Here is a 16,111-nt window from a genome sequence, read left to right on the forward strand (position 1 = left end):
GCTGAGGAGGGGGACAGGGGCTGAGGAGGGGGACAGGGGCTGATGCTCGTATGCAGGGGCTGAGTAAGAGCACTGGGCTGAGTAAGGTGGACAGGGGCTGAGGAGGGGGACAGGGGCTGAGGAGGGGGACAGGGGCTAAGGAGGGGGACAGGGGCTAAGTAAGGTGACAGTGCTGTGGAAAAGGGACAGGAGCTTAGGAGGAGGGGGGGGCATGGGTTGAGGAAGGGGCCATGGGCTGAGTAAGGTGGCAGGGCTGAGGAAGAGGGACAGGAGCTTAGAAGGAGGGGGGCATGGGCTGAGGAAGGGGCCATGGGCTGAGGAAGGGGCCATGGGCTGAGGAGGGGCGCAGGGGCTGATGAAGGGAGCAGGGGCTGAGTAAGAAGACAGGGACTGAGGAGGGAGACAGGGACTGAGTAAGGGGACAGGGCTTGAGGAGGGGGACAGAGACTGAGGAAAGGAACAGGGACTGAGGAGGGGGGCAAGGACTGAGGAGGGAGACAGGGCTTGAGGAGGGGGGCAGGGACTGAGGAGGGAGACAGGGACTGAGTAAGGGGACAGGGCTTGAGGAGGGGGGCAGGGACTGAGGAGGGGGCAGGGACTGAGGAGGGGGCAGGGACTGAGGAGGGGGGCAGGGACTGAGGAGGGGGGCAGGGACTGAGGAGGGGGGCAGGGACTGAGGAGGGGGGCAGGCACTGAGGAGGGGGGCAGGCACTGAGTAAGGGGACATGACTTGAGGAGGGGGGCATGGACTGAGGAAAGGGACAGGGACTGAGGAGGGAGACAGGGACTGAGGAGGGAGACAGGGACTGAGGAGGGAGACAGGGCCTTAAATAGGGGGACAGGGACTCGAGAAAGGGACTTAGGAGGGGGACAGGGACTGAGGAGGGGGACAGGAACTGAGATGGGGACAGGGAATGAGGAGGGGGGACAGGGCCTTAAATAGGGGGACAGGGACTGAGGAGGGGGACAGGGACAGGCCTGAGGAAGGGGGACAGGGCCTTAAATAGGGGGACAGGGACTGAGGAGGGGGACAGGGACAGGCCTGAGGAAGGGGGGCAGGGCCTTAAATAGGGGGACAGGCCTGAGGAGGGGGACAGGGACTGAGGAGGGGGACAGGGACTGAGGAGGGGGACAGGGACTGGGGAAAGGGACTAAGGAGGGGGGCAGGAACTGAGGAGGGAGACAGGGACTGAGGAGGGGGACAGGGCCTTAAATAGGGGAACAGGGACTGGGGAGGGGGACAGGGACTGAGGAGGGAGGCAGGGACTGGGGAGGAGGGAGGCAGGGACTGGGGAGGAGGGAGGCAGGGACTGAGGAAAGGGATTAAAAAAAAAAAACTAAAGTGCCTTCCCCCCTCCCTGAGGCTTACCTTGGGCCAGGAGGGGTGGGACAGGATCTGGAACCTGCAGCCTGCAGCCTGTGGAGTAAGCCGGCCTCTCCTGATGATGTCAGGAGTAGGGGGCGTGACTTCCTCTGCTCCCCAGCGGTCCTGTGAGAAGAGCAGAGGAAGCCACGCCCCCTCCTACTGACATCATTAGGAGAGGCCGGATGACTCCACTGACTGCAGGGGGAGAGGGGAGTTTAAAAATCCGAGTCCCCAGTCAGAGGCAGGGGATTCGGATTTGTGCTCCCCCTGCTCTGGCAGCCGCTTGTGTCAGCCCTGGGTCCTGCAGGATTAGTAATGGGAATGGCTCCTGCTGTGGGAAAAGTGCAGGAACGCCGTTACCACGCGTTCCTGCAGGACTCGAGCCCTGTGCATGGGCATAGACAATGTCAAGGTTAATAATTCATTGTATAAGCCATGACCCAAGCAGGTCAGCTCCTAATCCACTTTAAAAGTTGGCAGGGTGGGAAAATACAAAATAACGGTGTTTTAAGACAAGTATATTTATAAGGCGGATACTTTTTTTTTTTTTTGGACTAGCCTGCTTCTCCCTTCACCGGTGATCAAGACTAATTCAGTGTACATCAAATTAAAATAATAATATATATGTTTCCTGTCCCACTACCAACACTTTACATGAACACTCCTCCAGCATTATCTTTCTGTTCTGTCATATGTATCAACATTTTATAATGCATTGCAATATGTTTGGGTACAGCTCCCTTTGGTATACTACAGAAAAAGGGGGTAACCCTTGGTAGAATAGAAAAAGGAAGAGGATGGGTAGTATACTGATGTAAGGGTATTAGAAACGTATAGGAGGTATTATGAATTATGATACCGATGAAGGCTGTCCCATCTCTGTGACATCAGATTCATTCACCAATTGCATACACTTTTCGCCAACCAATCATGAGCTTTTTGCTCTTTTTTAAACGAGTGCCTCACACCGACCGGTTCCCTTCTGACGAGCCTGGTCGGGTGAAACGCGCGCGTCAAGGGAATTACCTTGCGGCTTATCATACTTACCATTAAGTTTCCATGTCTGTACTCCACTTTCTGTACTTTTCTCACCTGGGGGGTTGGGTTTAGGTGCCCTCGAAGGTACGGGGGGATTATCTACGGATAATTTATCCAGCAGCTTTGCCTTTTTTATTAATCTTTTTTCGTCATCCTCTCTCTCCTCCCTGCTACCCTATGAATATTCTATACATGAGTGAGTTGTGTTGAATCCTGTGTTCGGGCAGCATATTTAGCCACATCCAGTACTCTAGCTATTGATCTGACATTTTTACGTTAACAAAGAGACCCTGCCGTTATAGTTATTCACTCCTGGTCTGCATACATGTGTTGAATCCTGTGTTCGGGCAGCATATTTAGCCACATCCAGTACTCTAGCTATTGATCTGACTTTTTTTACGTTAACAAAGAGACCCTGCCGTTATAGTTATTCACTTCTGGTCTGCATACATAACGAACGGACAGTATAACTGGCAGCATGCTCTGATACATGGTCTCTGTGTATATCCTATTACTACCCTATGAATATTCAATACATGAGTGAGTTGTGTTGAATCCTGTGTTCTGGCAGTATACTTAGCTACATCTAGTACTCTAGTTATCAATCTGACTTCTTTTACGTCCACACAGAGACCCTGCTGTTACAGCTATTCACTACTGGTCTGCATACATATGAACGGCCAGTGTAACTGGCAGCATGCTTTGATACATGGTCTCTGTGTATATCCTATTGATTAGGTTATGCGATAAACGCTACAGCACTTGGTGCTTTCACAGTGACTCACTGCGATCTTACACAAACAGCGAACTGACAGTGCGTTATATTGGCAATATTGTTTGATGTACTGTCACATCCTATGCCTATTTATTGAGCCTGCCGTTTTGCAGTGTTTTGGTGCTTCACTGAGACTTACTGCCAGCCTACACATATAGTGAACAGACAATGCACAACATTGACAATATTTTTTGTTAAGGGTTATATTATCTAGCTAGACGTCTGCAGACTTTGTATTTAGGTATTTCAATCATCAACATATATACATACGTTCTGCTGTTTTCCACACTTTCTCAAGTATTTTATCCCCTTTTTCAAACCCCCCAACCCCCATATCTCATGTTTATCAATTCTCTGTAACACAGACGTGTGTTTTTACAGATATTTATTGGAGTACAACTTTGGAACTTCTGAATTTCCAGTTATCAAGCCCCTTTTCTTTTAATCTACTCTATTGATTTTCAGGCCCTCTCACAGTATTTAGCTAGTGTGTGACACTCTGGGTGATTGCCAAGTTATTAGGCAATTTTTTACACATATATATATTTTTCTCTAATAAATTCTTTTTTATTTTTTGATTTTATTTCTCATTCTTTTCTCTGATTGGTACCTTCAGCCTTCATCAGTATCATAATTCATAATACCTCCTATACGTTTCTAATACCCTTACATCAGTATACTACCCATCCTCTTCCTTTTTCTATTGCAATATGTTTATTCTATCGATATACAAAGTACTATGTATAGACCTATGCTTTCCCATACTCGTTTGCATGTATGCTTATATATGTGATTGTGCATTATTTATATATATATATTTGTTTATATGAGTTCATGTGCATGTATGTATGTATGTATGTGTTTGTGTGTGTGTGTGTGTATGTATATGTGTATGCATATACGTGTGTGTGTATAAAGGGTATATATACATGCATACATGTATGTATGTATATGTGAATGGGTGTATGTGTACATATATGGTCTACATATGTGTAGGCACATTGGTATATGTGTAGGTACATGTATTGGTGCTTGTGCGTGGATGTTTGTGTAGGTAGATGTAGATTCATTGTTCTACTCGCTCAGTCATTTTGAATGTGATGGCCACACAATACAATGCTCACTCAATGGCAACTAGCGCCCCCACTGACTAGTACAGTGGAGTTGTTATTGTTCACGCAAGCGCATTCCACTCTCCCTGGCTGCCAGGTTACATTGATGCTGCGCAAACCATTCTCGTTATATTAACAATGGCTGGACCAGACAGATCTATATACATATTTACAAACACAAAAGAGATGAGGGAACAGTAACCGTTTGTGTAAAATCTAAGTCTGCCTTCTAGTGAATACTATAAACACTGTATTTTTTTCAACTAAAATGTCACTGAATGATCACTGAATATCAACCGTAGGGCACATAAACAGTCTTTGAAGATGATCCATTTTTAAGAATGCATGTTCACTACAAATCTATGGTTTATGTATTATAACAGCAGGTGAGTAATGTAGGAAAAATGTCTTGCAGTCCATTGGCTAATCAACGATGTACAGTAATTGCTACACTTTAATCATGCATGTCTGATTGACTGATCTTTATAAATAATTTATTTAAAAAAAAAAAAATGTATTTCCCAAACATTTTTACTGAAAATTGTTCTACATGGTAACCAACACATTCCTGTTCAATGTGTTGTTTGATAGACGTGTGTTTAGGTTTATAAATTGAACAAGTGAATTTGAATCACCTGTAACAGACAACAAACAGACGCCATACAGCTGCTCACGGCCAAGATAATTAGTGTCTATAGCTGTTACAGCTGTTTATGTAACCCGTTCTAGAACGGCAACCTACACGTAAGACGATACCTTACATTCCTGTTTAATGGCTTCAAGTCATAACAGCTATGAAACGGTTAATCCTGTAACTATCTTCAGACATATTCCAAACATTAGTAACCCCACTACAGTTTACATATAACATTTCTGAAATTCAACTTCTGTATTAATAAAAAGTAAATCAGAGCCATAAAAGGGTTTCTTTAAAGTCTAATATCAAAAGCTGAGAATTTGTACAGATAGCTATTAATGACGGACATTAATCCCCCAGAGAGGCTCAAATCCAAACTGTATATGTGTAAGCTACAGAGAACATTCTACTCCTCTGTTCCAAAATCAGCTACAATTACTCGGCCAGATGATTTAATGTTAATCATATCATAAAGCCAGGTTGCTCACCATACACGTCAATACTTCATGATTTTTTTTTTTGTACCACTAACTTACAGGCAAACACACTGGGTAGTGTTTCCTAGAATGCCCAATCGGCAACCATACACATCTGCCCAGATATTGAAGATGGGTTCACTTTGCCCCATCCCTTGGCCATCCTGGAAGTAAATACTTACCTTGTTTATCTCCATTCCTGTTCCTTGGGTGTAAATCCACAAACCCAGCTAACAGAAACATCTAAACAACTTAATTTCCACTAAACACTTCCCAACCACCGGCCCCTCCTATCACCCTCCCCGGTTCCTTTTTACTTTCTAGCCTGCTTCTTCAGCTGCATGATCTCTCACACAATTACCTCCTCATTCCCTTTACACATTACCGGTGGCTGCAATTATCCTTTAATTCTCTCTGAACATCACCTCCAATTTCCCCTGGCTACTTCTTGTCTCAGCTCCCTATTTTAACCTTTAGATTGTAAACTCATGGGCCATCCCTCTAGAGTGTAAGCTCATGGAGCAGGGCCCTCCACCCATCTGTTCCTGTACGTCCAGTTGTCTGGTTACAATTACATGTCTGTTAGTGCACCCATTGTACAGCGCTACGGAATCTGATGGCGCTATATAAATAATAAAATAATAATATAGACAAGTACTTTGTATAAAAGCTTCAGCGCCTGATCTCAGCTAATGACCAGGGTCCTCTTTACGTCTTTCTCACCAATTGTACAGCACAGCAGGATATTCTGTCACTTTATAAATACAGACAATAATAGTAATAATAAGAATTCTACCATACCTGCAATAAAAAATTTTTTTAAATAAAATCCCAACTACTTTGCCAATCCTTTCTGGCACACCTATCCACATGCCCTGAGTCCACACATCAGATTTATTTACCCAAGTCTACAAAGCAGACTTAGCAAGCATTAGATAACTTTATCCATTTAAATGAATGAACACCATACAACATATCTAGGTATTACAATACTAAATAATAAAAACACAAACTTTTTAATAAATAAAAAAAACAAAAAACGCTGGCATGTGAGGGCTGCACTTTAAGAGAAAGCATTCAATTATAGTGGATAGTAATGCATTAAGTCTTGGAAACGTTTTGATCACCAATGGATGAATAGCCTGCATATTTACGATTTACATATTTATCTACAAATATAGGTCTACTGTTTTTACAATAGCAGGAGTCCTTATATCCACTCTACATCCAGCTTGATACATTGTGATACATTGTGGATAAGACTGTATTGATCATCATCTATATCTTTCTTTTATCTATTTATTGGTGCATGATAAATACTTGGACTTGGATTTATATTCTATTTTGACTGTACCAATTTGGGATATTGAATTAATTAGATACTATTATATTGGCCAACTGTTTAGCGGACTGATCCCCATCTTGCTACTTTGGGTTTTTATTCTCATGTACGTATTTGTATCCTACTTATACCCACTCCTGGTCATCACATTATATTTTTCTCCTGTGCTTTTACTTGAATAAAGGTTGTTAATGCTTTACCCTTGATCAAGCCTTGGCTGGTGTTCGGGATTTTTAACTATAATCTCTCTAAACCTCCTATAACAGAGAAAGGAAATTGGCGGAAATCCTCAGTCTAAGTATAGGAGCTCCATCACACTAGCCTTTGTTATTCAAATTTCACATTCCCCTCAAACTATGGACTTTTCAGTGACTAAAAAATATATAATATTTTTATCACACGGCAGTATCTTTCTGGCCTTTGCAGTTGTTTACTAACAGGGTATGTTATTTCATTGTCAGTTTACCTGCACAGGCACACCACACTCAACACCTTCATAGTAACACAGCAATATTCTACACAAAAACATACCTGCATTCTCACACACACTGTGCCACTGTAAGTACTAACCTGCAATATACATGTTGGTTGTGATAGAATGTGTGCATTTATACCATGTAGCTTCATTTGTGTATTTCGTTTGTTGTGTTTTCCGTGTGGTAGAAAAACGATCTCTGAAGTCTGGCTATGAGTTAGGTTGTGATTTTAAGTCTGCATGCTTCAGGGTTTTTCTGTGTATCTGTGAGTGCAGTTGTGTTTTATAGTGAGTGCACAATCTCTGGCTGTTTGCAGACATTGTTCTAAAAATATTGAAATAAAATTCTGATCGCAACTCCGTATGATGACCCAAAATTATCACTACACAGGAGTAGGTCTAGGACAAAACCCAACTGCAACTGTTAACAATGGGCGACATATTGAAATCTAGAGGTACTCCTCAAAGTTGGGCTGGGAAATTCTAGTATTCAATTATTTTGAGGGCTGATTTTCATCTCTAGTCTGGGTCTGCATGTTGCATATTGATTCATCAGCTAATAAATCCATAACATTGCATTTACCTACACTGAATCTCAACAGCCATGTGTCTACCCAGTCATTTTACTCATCCAGTTATTTCTGTGGATATGCAATGTCATACTGTATTACATTATGGATTTATATGTTTTACAGATACAGGCATGTAATTTAAATTACAAGAACATTATTCAATGTATTAAATAGAAATGGCACAAGGACAGAATCCCACATATCAATGTTTTCCAATCTGTTCACTCTACTACTCTCTGCACTCTATCTTTAAGTAAGTTTTCCAAGAACAAGTCTGGTCAACTAGACCCATAACTTTGAATTTGTGCAGTAAAAATATATAATTTAATTAAATGCTTTAGCGAACTCCAAGTAGACCACAGACACACCCAAATCTACAGTATCTCTCTTCTGACTTTGTCACATAATACAATTAAGCTAGTTTGACATGATGTATCTTTCATGAAACCCATTTTGATTCTTGCTAATGCCATTGTTGTTCACAATGAATTCCTGAATATGATCCCTTAATAATCCTTCAAATAATTTTTGAGCCACGGGTGTAAAGCTACAGGTCTGTCATTTCAGGACTGAGATGTTGATCCTTTTATAAATACGGGCATCATATGTCACACTGCTTTACAACTAGCCTTTGCTACAATTCGTGAAAAGAGAGAATCCTGGCAGATTAAACACAATGGTTTAGCTATTTCACGACCAAGTACCAATGGGTGAACAACATTTGGCCCTGTGGCTATATTTAACTGATGTAGTACTTCAATATGTGGCATCCATTTAAAGCTTGCAATAAAGCTGTTTTAACATTTGTTTCCATAGTCATAGCCATTGGTTCTTCCTTGATATAATAAAAAACATTTAAAAGGTCTTTTCTGATCATCAATAACTTAACCAACCACCAACATTTTAATTCTAGAACAGTGTTCTTGATATATTTAGAAAAAAATTGGGATTCATCTTTCAATTTATCCAACTGCCATTTTGCAAATCCTGTTCCATATTTTTTTTCCCATACATGATGCTGTTGACCCAATTAATCATTGTTACTTGACTATGTTTGAACATTTTAAATGTCTAAAAATAGACACTCTCTACAAAAAAAAAAAATGGGCAGTATGAACAATGCAGATGCATTTGAAATACATTTCCCATGGTGCTAATCCATGCCTGTTATATAGGGGTATAGTATAAGAAGCACACGTCTATGAAAAATCTCAAACTTCTGCAATTTACACTAGATCATTTTAGGCTTTATGTTATGTATTACATTATTTGCTACTTTATATTGCTTTAAAGTATACTGCACTATTTCATCTTTTATCCAAGTTTGTAAATAGTACGATTTTGGATGATCAAGTTGGTGAATTTAGCCTAAAGAAGCATAGAAATAGTGTGTGTGTGTGTGTGTGTGTCTTATACATGTATAAATGCGGTTGGGTAAACAAAATAAATGCCATCAATTATGATCAAAATTAAATTTTCTACTGTTAGCCAGTCAAAAAAAAAAATTTATAATAGTGCCAATTATACTCAAGGGTAGGTTACTAGCCAGCTAAAGATGTCCCACACTAATTATTTAAAGTTCATGTATGCACACGCACCAAATACTGAACTTTATGTGAACTTCAACCATTTTAGAAGGAAATATCCAGACAAAATACTAATGCTAAATCTGAGATACATAAATCATGCAGATAAAGTTGAGATTATATCTCAGTGTGTGTATAGTTCACATGACAATTCAATTACAGAAAACTACTATCGCTATTTAAAACTTACAGTTTTAGACAAACACTCACACGTATGCACACGTTACTCCTTAGAAGTCACTTTCCTTTAGATTATATAAATGAACATGGGGCAGATGTAAAAGTGCTGACTAAAGAGGGACTTTAAACATCATAACCACTACAGTGTATTGTAATGGATATGAAGCTATGAGTCTATGGGTGACCATTTGTTTGTCAAGCTATTTTGGAATAGTTTAACAAAAACATTGTCTCTCCTCAATACCAGATGCCCGCATTGTCTTCAGCAGCATGATAATGCAGAAATTACTATTTGACATTATGACATGAGAATCCCCCCAAACTAGACAACAATGATAACCTAACGCTAGGAATAGGATAAATCCTGTACACATTTTAGATTAATCAGACATTTCTTTCACACCCCCAGACTACATTAATCAAATTAATGACAATAATATAACGGATTGCCACATAAAAACACATGCAAAAGAATGCAGTACCTCCTTTCTGGTCTTGAGGTCTGTCCGTTGGGTAATGGTCGTCCACCTCTTATTATTCCTCTGCCAAGATGAATTTGACTTAAATTCTCTGAAGCTGGAAGACTGTACCTTGGACTGTCTCCTTTTCTATGAAGAGGCACCGATGTTCTAATTGCGGACACAACATGGCCAGGGTATGGATTTAGAACAGTGTCATGGTTTACAGCATTTTGGAGGTTGACCGTTCTTTCCCCTGTAGCATACTGTTGACCTGGACCTTGGTAGACCCTTTCTTGGTAGCTGGCAGGAAGGCAGGGTCGGGTTTGTTCCATAACTCCTCCACTGCAGCTTCTAGAGCAAGCTGACCATGGTCCCCAGTTTCCCCATGTACCAGTAGGCCCAGCACTGATATTTTCATTAACATTACTTTCGTGGTCTATCCTTTGTGGGACCTAGAAACAATCATATATATAGCAGTAAGAAATCTGATCAAATGGGCATTTCATGCAAACAATAATGATTTAAATTATGTATACACTTTTTCGTTTTACACATAAACCAAAAAACTAAATTGCTTATTTTATGGTGACAATTAGGCATATTTATTTTTCTTATCAAACTGAAACATGCTAAAATACTTGAATGACATAATTGGACAGTATTCTATAAGATAATGAAATAAATAAATATAATACAAATACAAAAATACAAGTCCTGCGCTCCAACAACGACCGTAGTACACATCAGCCCCAATACATACAGTAAAAACCAAAGAAAAAAAGTCACTTGCACTCTTTCCCAAATCCCTATGTATATATAAACAAATGAAGGTTATTTAGTTACTCCAATGGCCATTAGAGGGAATGCCCATCTGCCACGCCAAGGCAAGCCTATCAGGTGGGTCCTACACTGACCATTCACTTAGCTTAGCCATTGGAGTAACTAAATAGCCTCCATTTGTTTAATTATACGTAGGGATTTGGGAAAGAGTGCAGGTAACTTTTCTTTACTAAATAAATATAAGAATAAATACAGCTTAAGTAATGAAAATACAAATACACACATTTAAGAAGAAAAACCCTCTTAAAATATTACATAGATGATTCTAATTTATATATGATCTATCAGGAAGCAAAGTGCTTGATTTCTAAAAAAAAAAAAATCTGCAATTAGAAGTCTGTATTTTAGCAGTAATTAAGATTACAGTTTTGGAAGGGCAAATACAGTGATAACATGATAATTACAGTACATAAATGTAATTATGTATCAAATATGTGTTACATTGCTGATGCTGTGCAACAAGAATAAAACGTGCATATTTTTCCCTGAGTAATTCAATTAAACATCAATTTATGATATATTATACAAGTAAATCAAATTCTATCCTTCAGCCTTCAGAGAGGAATGCACACAGAGTGTGAGACAGAAATTCAAAACAAAAATGTAATAGAAACAGTATGTGGAACTGTCGACTCCAAGGACACAGAAAATCTACAGATGAATGTGAGATCCTGCCAGTTTTCGCAGATTGGAGCTTTTTCATGCCTAAAACAGACATGACAGAATTAATATTCACTAACTGATCGAGCTCTATGCCTGCCCAGTAAATACTCACTTCAGACTAGCAGTGTAACCCATGATGGGTTCCGAAGAGGAACGGGAGTTTTAAGCCGTATGATGGAATTGTTGAATGATGATAAAAATAGAAAAAAAATAATACAAATTAAAAAAAAAAAAAAAGAAAAGAAAAAGGGGGAGGATCAGATCAGGCATAGTGTCATTTCAATTTTAATGTATTTTATTTCCCCCTACTCTGCATAGTTGTAAATGTCCCAATTCCCACACTTCTGAAGTCAGCCAATGTGTGCTGGCTCTGAGGAGGGTAATCTTGTGCGGAGATCTTGTGATGATATTTTGAGAGGCTCACACCAAAATATACAGCTGACGCATTGCTGTTCCTATATTTAGAGGCTAATTAAATTCTCTATCTAAGGGTGGTGGCTCAACAAATGTCTGAAACTCCAGCCAAAACCGAAGGCAGGAATTCAGAAGAAATAACTGAGAATACTACTTTTAACTAGTTAAAGGGAAGCCCACTGTGGTAAGAAAGGAGTGCAATGTACCATTAATTGGGTTAGTCACATGTCCGCCGTTATTTAAAGGACCACTACTGGCACCATAACAACTTCATAACAAATAAACTGTAACGGAACGAGGAGGTCCTGGGCACCTTCTTATCTTAAGGGGATGAACCGTCAGTGCCCTGATGTACCCCCATCAATGGTTTGACTTCTTACCTGGGTGCACCAGGCTCCACTCCCTGCCTCCACTACAACCTTTAGGCAACCCAAAAGCTCTCTGTATCATTGCAGGGCTTAGCTCATTGGCAGAGAGCGATCAGATACGTTGCTCCCTGCACTGCAGGGATTAGCTCACAAGAGCTATCGGAAGGTCCTAAGCAGGAGCTTCTGGCTTTCCTGGCTGCTGAAGGGATGGAGGAAGTGGGATATGGTGTACCCTAGGTAAGAAGTCAAACTATTCTAACAGTTTGATGACTAACATGGGTTGTTGGAGGGCTGTTAGGAACTCCTGGCACAAAAATCTATACCACATGCTGAAGTGTTACATTACTTGGAATTTTCCTTTAAAAGAAAATGACAACTGTTTATCATTTGATTGTGATAGCAATAAAGTTATTAACTAAAGTGTAAATCTCAATTGTAAGTCTAAAATAGCCAAACTGACCGACTTTCCTATGAGGAATCTCTAATATGGGCACGCATCCCATTGGTGTGACATCGCTGGAGGATGAGACACAGAGGAGTGGAAAAATGTTTTTTACCCATCATACACCGGGGTGGTAGGACACAGGAAAGGGACACTATAGTGTTAGGAATACCGTTTTGTATTCCTAACACTATAGTATTCCTCTAATTTAGGTTGACAAAGTGATCTGTGTATCTCACCGCTACAGTGCCCTCCACTAATATTGTCAGCCTTGGTAAATAAGAGAATAGAAGGTTGTAAAACATTATCTTTATTGTTTAACCATTTGTTAAAAAAAAAAAAATACACAAAAATGCACTGCTCTCATGTATATCAAACATCTGCAAACACAGCATGGGGTTATCAAAAAAAAAATACACAAAAATGTTGGATCGACTGTGGGCAAGTTCTAAATTATAAACCACTCACTCAGTGCTGTGTGGGCTGGGATTGTGTGCATACATTGGTAAGGAAGTCTCTCATAATGAGGCAAACACTTTTGCATGTAAAAACTAAAGATTTGAGTATGCAAAAAAAAATACAGCATATTAATGAAGGCAAAATCTACCAAATTCATTAAAGTTGTAAAAAAGTTCTAAAAACACATTTCAGCTTGCCCTTTACCCCAGTTAAAAATATTTGTAAAAAGCTCACATTTATTCCAGTGCTTGGCGGCTCAGTCTCGGCTGGCTCTGCCCACATCCCACCCCCTTGTCTGAGATAACCAAAATTGACGATCTCTGTCAATCCAATGCTTTCCAATAGGAAGGCATTGGGAGGCCATTGCGCATGCGTGGAAAAACACTACGCTGCGTCAATCAGCATCTCCTCATAGAGATGCATTGAATCACACTGTGCTGTACTGACACAGGAAGCACCTATAGTGGCCGTCTGAGTGAGTGCAAATACAGGTGTTCCTAGGCAGTAATATAAACACTGCCTTTTCTACGAAAAAGCAGCATTTACATGAAAAAGCCTGCAGGGACATATTATACGCACCAGAACAACTACATTAAGCTGTAGTTGTTCTGATGACTATAGTGTCCCTTTAAGTCATTAACAGTTAAACTAAATATAAATGAAAAAAAAACTGAAAAATGTGAGGTTTAACAGTGTCTTCAGCACTGCTCTGCGAGTCAAAGGGTTAAAAAAAAAAAAAAAGGTATCGAGCATACGTCCAGTCCCTTGACAGACACATACGTCTGTTTTCTACCCACAATACAAAACCTCTTGCAGAAAAGTGCATTCAACAGTAAGCAGACATTCTAACAACCCATAATTGTCTGTTAGGAATGTAGCAAAATGTTATTCATGCTTGCTTCACCTTTTTAATACACAATGAAGCCTCAGAATATAACCATTTGTAGCACGGGCCTGTCCGCAGAGTGCCAAAATCTAGGAAAACGTTTCCAGGTATCCATGAAAATGTCAAACTACAGCAGCTTACACATCAGTGCCACTGTCTCTAAAACTAAAAAAAAAAAAAAAATTCACTGTATCTTGTTTGGAAGGATATACTGTAATTGGTACACCTTCCTTTTTTCTCTCCATATTGTTGTTTTAATATTCATTTTTCAAATTTCTAAAAGGTAGTGAGTCTACTGAATGGTATAGCAGAGGCACCCAGAAAGAGCTCTTTGGCACATGCGTTAGTGACTTACAAATGGATAATGGCATATAGTGACAATAAGAGGCATAACTAAAATTACAGAAGGTATGCAGACTGGCCATGGTCACAGGGGGTAGGTACGCCACTGGTGACAATGGGGAATTTCCATTGGTGATATATACTGCCAATGGTGATTCCATATGGATGATATATACTGCCAAGGATGATTGCCCATGCATGATATATACTGCCAGTGGTGATTAGTGATGTCCCGAACGGTTCGCTGGTGAATAGTTCCTGGCGAACATAGCTTGTTCGCGTTCGCCACAGATGGCGAACATATGCGATGTTCGGTCCGCCCCTATTCGTCATCATTGAGTAAACTTTGACCCTGTACCTTACAGTCAGCAGACACATTACAGCCAATCAGCAGCAGACCCTACCCACCTCCCAGACAGCATACAATTTAGATTAATTCTGAAGCTGCATTTTTTATTTTATTTTTTGTGTTTGTGTTTATTATACATTATCCCCCATAGCCAGTAACCTGTGTTTATTATACATTACCCCCATAGCCAGTAACCTGTGTTTATTATACATTATCCCCCCATAGCCAGTAACCTGTGCTTATTATACATTATCCTCCCATAGCCAGTAACCTGTGTTTATTATACATTATCCCCCCATAGCCAGTAACCTGTGCTTATTATACATTATCCCCCCCATAGCCAGTAACCTGTGTTTATTATACATTATCCCCCCACAACCAGTAACCTGTGTTTATTATACATTATCCCCCCACAACCAGTAACCTTTGTTTATTATACATTATCGCCCCACAACCAGTAACCTGTGTTTATTATACATTAGCCCCCCATAGCCAGTAACCTGTGTTTATTATACATTATCCCTCCCATAGCCAGTAACCTGTGTTTATTATACATTATCCCCCCCATAGCCAGTAACCTGTGTTTATTATACATTACCCCGCCCCCATAGCCAGTAACCTGTGTTTATTATACATTACCCCGCCCCCATAGCCAGTAACCTGTGTTTATTATACATTATCCCCCATAGTCATTTATTGTTGGACCTAGGCAGCATGATGTCTTAGGCCGGCCCAGAGAGTGAGTGAGTGAGTGAATAATATAATATATATGTTCAGAAACATATTAGTAATATATGTAAATCGGGTTCATGCAAAGAGGGTGAAAAGGTATTAAAGAAAAACACACTTACTGCATCAAATTTACAAAGCCAAACTTTTAAAAGCTTTCCTCATTTCTTTCTCGGGATGAGGAATATATCGGTTGTAAACTGAGGATTTCCATCTGCCCAATCTTTTAATAATATGCACTGGAGTGTCCGTGTTGAAGGAGAACGAAGCTGCCCCTATTCTAAATGAAAGACCCGAGACATGGATACAACCCAATCTTAGGAGTAGTGTTCTGATGTAGAAGATGAATTTAGCCGTAGTCAGAGGGATTCAGTCAGAGTAGTGGTGAAATGTGTGTGGCATGACTGAGTGTTGGTAAGTAAGAGTCAAGTATTTTAACTGGGCACTAGTTCTAGGTGGGATAAAGTGGTATAGTGGATGGATGAGTAGTTTGGTTCGTTTTAGAGGTTTGTAGAGAAAGTATATAGTGATCATGATTTTTAGCGATATCCAATAATTTTAAGGTGGTCTCAAAAAAACAGAAAATGCTATATAAAATT

The 16,111-nt window shown here is 40.2% G+C and overlaps 1 protein-coding gene across 1 annotated transcript in view; it reads right to left on the reverse strand.

The window, feature by feature from the left end:
• Positions 1-16,111, reverse strand: part of THSD4 (thrombospondin type 1 domain containing 4) — a 694,237-nt gene that overhangs the window by 537,632 nt on the left and 140,494 nt on the right. Inside the window, exon 4 of the mRNA XM_063449121.1 lies at positions 10,042-10,472. Coding sequence (XP_063305191.1) covers positions 10,042-10,472 — 431 coding nt within the window. The remainder of the gene's footprint in view (positions 1-10,041; positions 10,473-16,111) is intronic.

This window comes from Pelobates fuscus, chromosome 3, assembly GCF_036172605.1.
Source record: "Pelobates fuscus isolate aPelFus1 chromosome 3, aPelFus1.pri, whole genome shotgun sequence".
Classification (NCBI taxonomy): Eukaryota; Metazoa; Chordata; class Amphibia; order Anura; family Pelobatidae; genus Pelobates; species Pelobates fuscus.